Consider the following 4,201-nt stretch of genomic DNA (forward strand, 5'->3'; position numbering starts at 1 on the left):
TAATTATAATATAAAAGTGTTTAAATAAATTTTGTGCCTGCAGCATCATTGTTTTTTTTATTAGCTTATTTTGAATTTTATTTACACCATTTATGAACAAATAGGTAAACAAAATTGGTGCTTATGGTAGTACTTTTCTGAAAAAATTTCAAACTTGGATTTTCTATTAATGTACAAACATTTTTGGGCCAATAATATAGGCTAGGATAATTTAGGGGTAACCAAAATATACCTTATATTTAAAGTTCATGTGACTTGTGGATTATTGATTTTGGATGGTCTATATATATATATATATATATAACGGTTGCAACATGATTTATACTTGGACCAACCAAAAGTAGTCCCAAGTCAATAACTAGAGATAGCATGGTGGGAAACTTAGAATATACTTTTTATTTATTTATTTCTGTAATAAATTAATAAAAATTGTGGATGAAATTTGGAAATATGATCCATAATTGTACGGTGGAAATTACAAAACCACGCGGCTTTGGGTGTATCGACTGGACAACATCTGATGGGGAGGATTATAACGGATATGATTTGGAGAATGTGATATGAGGGAATGGTCTATGTCGGTAGTTGATGGTGCGTGTATATTGAAAACGATGCTAGTGCGGAGCACAGGATCGTTTCTTTTTGCAGATCCTTTTTAGCCTCTCTTTCATGCTAGTACAGATAACACACACACACGAAATAAAGCGGAATCAAAACCCTAAATACTCACTTCTATATCAACCAGAGCTGCTCTCTTTTCTCTTTTCCATTCGCCACCAAAAATCCTTTTTATTTCTCTCTCTATCTTTTTTTTCTTTTTCTCTGCATGTTTTGCTAGATTTATTCATAAACGACGCGTCGTTTCCATGATGTCTCGCACTTGCTCGCAGTGCGGGAACAACGGCCACAACTCGCGCACATGCACGGAGAACGGCGGTGGTGGAGGAGGAGGAAGTGGTGGCTTCGGTGCCGGCTCCGGCGAGAACGCGATCATGCTATTCGGTGTGAGAGTTACGGAGGGAAGCTCGTTCCGGAAGAGTGCTAGTATGACCAATCTTTCTCAGTACGATCAGCTTCAGGACTCTTCCAACGCCGAAGCCGGTTACGCATCTGACGACGTCGTTCACGCTTCTGGTCGGAGTCGCGAGCGCAAGAGAGGTATTTGGATTTGAATTTATTTTCTGATTTCGTTTCCGCATCTGTTTAATTTCCATTTTCTGGATTAATTTTAATTTTAACTAATTTTTTTTTTCTCTGTGTGGCTTTAATTAGGTGTCCCATGGACGGAGGAGGAACACAGACTTTTCTTGTTGGGATTGCAGAAGGTAGGGAAAGGAGATTGGAGAGGAATTTCTAGAAACTTCGTGAAAACTCGGACGCCGACTCAGGTAGCGAGTCACGCTCAGAAATATTTTCTCCGACGAAACAATCAGAATCGCCGCCGCCGCAGATCTAGTCTCTTCGACATCACTACTGATTCCGCTGTATGCATTTAATCTCTTACAAGTTTCTATTTTCTATTATTAAAAAAAAAAAAATCTAGGTCGTTGACGAACCTTTTTTTTTTTTTAATATTTTTATAATTAATTGTTTTTGACAGTTTGTGACGAATTCGTCGATAGAGGAAGATCTAGAATCTGGATCACTACCAGTACTTCCACATCCACCGCAACCACCACCACAACAGCAGCCTCATTTGATTGGCGGATTTCCGGTGTCAAATTTCCCGATGACTCTGGCCTCCGTGGTTGTGCCGGTCGCCGCCGAAGAAAGCTCATCGGAGAGTATGGTATTAGGAGGAGGACAAAGCAATTACCAAGCGAAAAAACCGACCTGCAAGCCTATCCGTCCGATTCCGATCCATCCTGTTCCTCCGTCGTCCAAAATGGCTAATCTAAATCTAAATAAAAAAACCAAGTCAACCGCCACCATGGACCCATTGCCTCTATCTCTGAATATTAATACGACGTCGTCTTCGTCCCCGAGTGATCAGTCTCCTCCACCTACAACGACGACGACTCGTGCTTCTGCGTTTCAGGCTATGTCCAACGGCGATAGCATTATCAGTGTTGCCTGAAAAAAAAAAAAAAAAAAGAAGAATATTATTATTATTATTATTCGATAACGATAATCTATTTTCTGTATAATACAGCTAGCTAAGTGGAATATTAGATAAGATTTAAAAAGAAAAAAAATGGATTAATTAGATAGATTAATTAGGTGATTAATTAGCTAGGTGATTAATTCCTTTTTATGTACAGCAGGGTAGAATAAAATAAAAAATTAAAAAAAAAAAGAAAAAAAAAAAGATTTAAGGAAAAGATGAGATGTCGTTTTCATGTAAGGATTCTTGTTTGATTTTGTGTGGTTCCTTTGGGGGATTGGAACGATAAAAGAGCACCAGGTGCGCAATGTTATTTGATGTGGCTTGCTTTTGAAACCTCAACAACTTGGAAAATAATAATAATAATAATTACGTGGTGGTGATGCTATAATTGAATATATGATTATTATAATATTTATTTGATTTATTTATTTAAAAGTTTGATTATCCATAATCATGTTATATTTTTAATAATTCACCTATCATATATTGATATTTCATTGACAATATATATATATATATATATATATATGTATATATATTTTAGCTGGAATCATTGACAATATATATATATATATTAAAATTGGATAAGTGGTTTTTTATAACTAATTTGGTTTCTATAGCATCATTATTGTTTGTGTAATATATATATATATATATATATATATATCCAGCTTTCCTTTTCGGTATGAAGAATGTTTCGGGCTGTTTTTGTTGTGATTGACTCACCAAATTAGACTCCGTTTGAAATGCTGGAATGAGCTAATTATGCAGTACTATAGACGAGCTTTTGGATTATTCTAGTAAGTATATGAAATTATTCATTAATATATATATATATATATAATTGAAAGATGGAAATTGTTAAATCAAATTTTTTCTGCTAAGTAATTTGGATGCGGGACTGGGGTGTAATCCATTTTTTATTTATTTATAATAATAATAATAATAATGATAAGTAATTCAAATGGATTCGTTATTTTTATTGGTTTATCTTAATTCAATATGATTTTTAAGTTTAATATGCACCAATAAATATGAGATCAAATAGATGTTTAAAAATATACCGATTGATAATTCCATTTTATTCAAAGCTATCAAATTCTACAACTAATTCAAATAAAAAATAAATTGATCGGTAATATAATTAGATTGGATATGATTATTTTATAAAAAGTTCGGTTGAATAATTTTAATACTACTCCTGAAAATGGATTTATCTAGTTGACAAAGAAAAGATAAAATGAGAACATCAATATCATACATTCTACAGCTAAGAAAGAGCTAAAGATAAACTCTTATTTTCACATATCATAATCTGCCTGCTCATTTTCCTTGTTTATTTTTTTTTTTATTTTTGGGGTTAAAATTTTAATCTGACTTTTTTATTTTGGCAAAAAAATGAAATGTGCCAACAGGGAGCACAAAATTGTTCGCCAGGCCCCTGCATGACATACATGAATTCTGCAAACATCTCTTGGTTGAGATTGGCTTGATGGGACAGTCTAGGAACTGGAAAACTAGTCTTAGGTAAACATTATTTCACTTAAAAATAAGAAAAGTTATATTTGCAAGTTGTCTGCATTTTTTAAAATTCCGCCTCTATTCTAACCCTTTTTCGCGTTCTTTTTCAAGTTTTAATTTTGTTAAACTTTCTTTCCTCCAATATGCAACATCCTCCTATGATTGTGGCAATTTCCGATCTATCGTGACTATTTTTTTATTTTTGAAAAGAAATAAAAAAAATTAATGATATAGAACCTTTAAAATCAATTTTTTTTTTCCCAATCTATGTAAGTGTTTCAATTTTAACTTACATTTTCTAGAAAAAAAAATAGTAAAATATGTCTTAGAAATTTCTTAAGCAATTTTTTTGATTTGATAGCTGGAACTTACCTCCATATCTCTTGTTGAAACCAACTGGTGATGGAGTGTTCAAGCATGTTTGTTTCTTTGGTTTTCCCTTGATTTTTTCTGAGATTGTTGTTAAATTTTTTGAATCCTATAGGCAATTTAATTCAAATGAATTGAGTTTTATTTGTTTCATCAAATTAGAAAAGATCTTGAAAATTTATGAATAAAATGAATAGACTTTTA

General features: G+C 32.8%; 1 protein-coding gene across 1 annotated transcript; it reads left to right on the forward strand.

The window, feature by feature from the left end:
• The first annotated feature begins 675 nt into the window (after window positions 1-675).
• Window positions 676-2,502, forward strand: LOC107428749 (transcription factor MYB1R1). The gene is made up of 3 exons (XM_048474534.2): window positions 676-1,158; window positions 1,273-1,484; window positions 1,601-2,502. The coding sequence occupies exons 1-3, from the start codon at window positions 867-869 to the stop codon at window positions 2,075-2,077; spliced, it is 981 nt and encodes a 326-aa protein (XP_048330491.2). The 5' UTR covers window positions 676-866; the 3' UTR covers window positions 2,078-2,502.
• Window positions 2,503-4,201: the final 1,699 nt, after the last annotated feature.

This window comes from Ziziphus jujuba, chromosome 12 (assembly GCF_031755915.1).
Source record: "Ziziphus jujuba cultivar Dongzao chromosome 12, ASM3175591v1".
NCBI classification, from domain to species: domain Eukaryota; kingdom Viridiplantae; phylum Streptophyta; class Magnoliopsida; order Rosales; family Rhamnaceae; genus Ziziphus; species Ziziphus jujuba.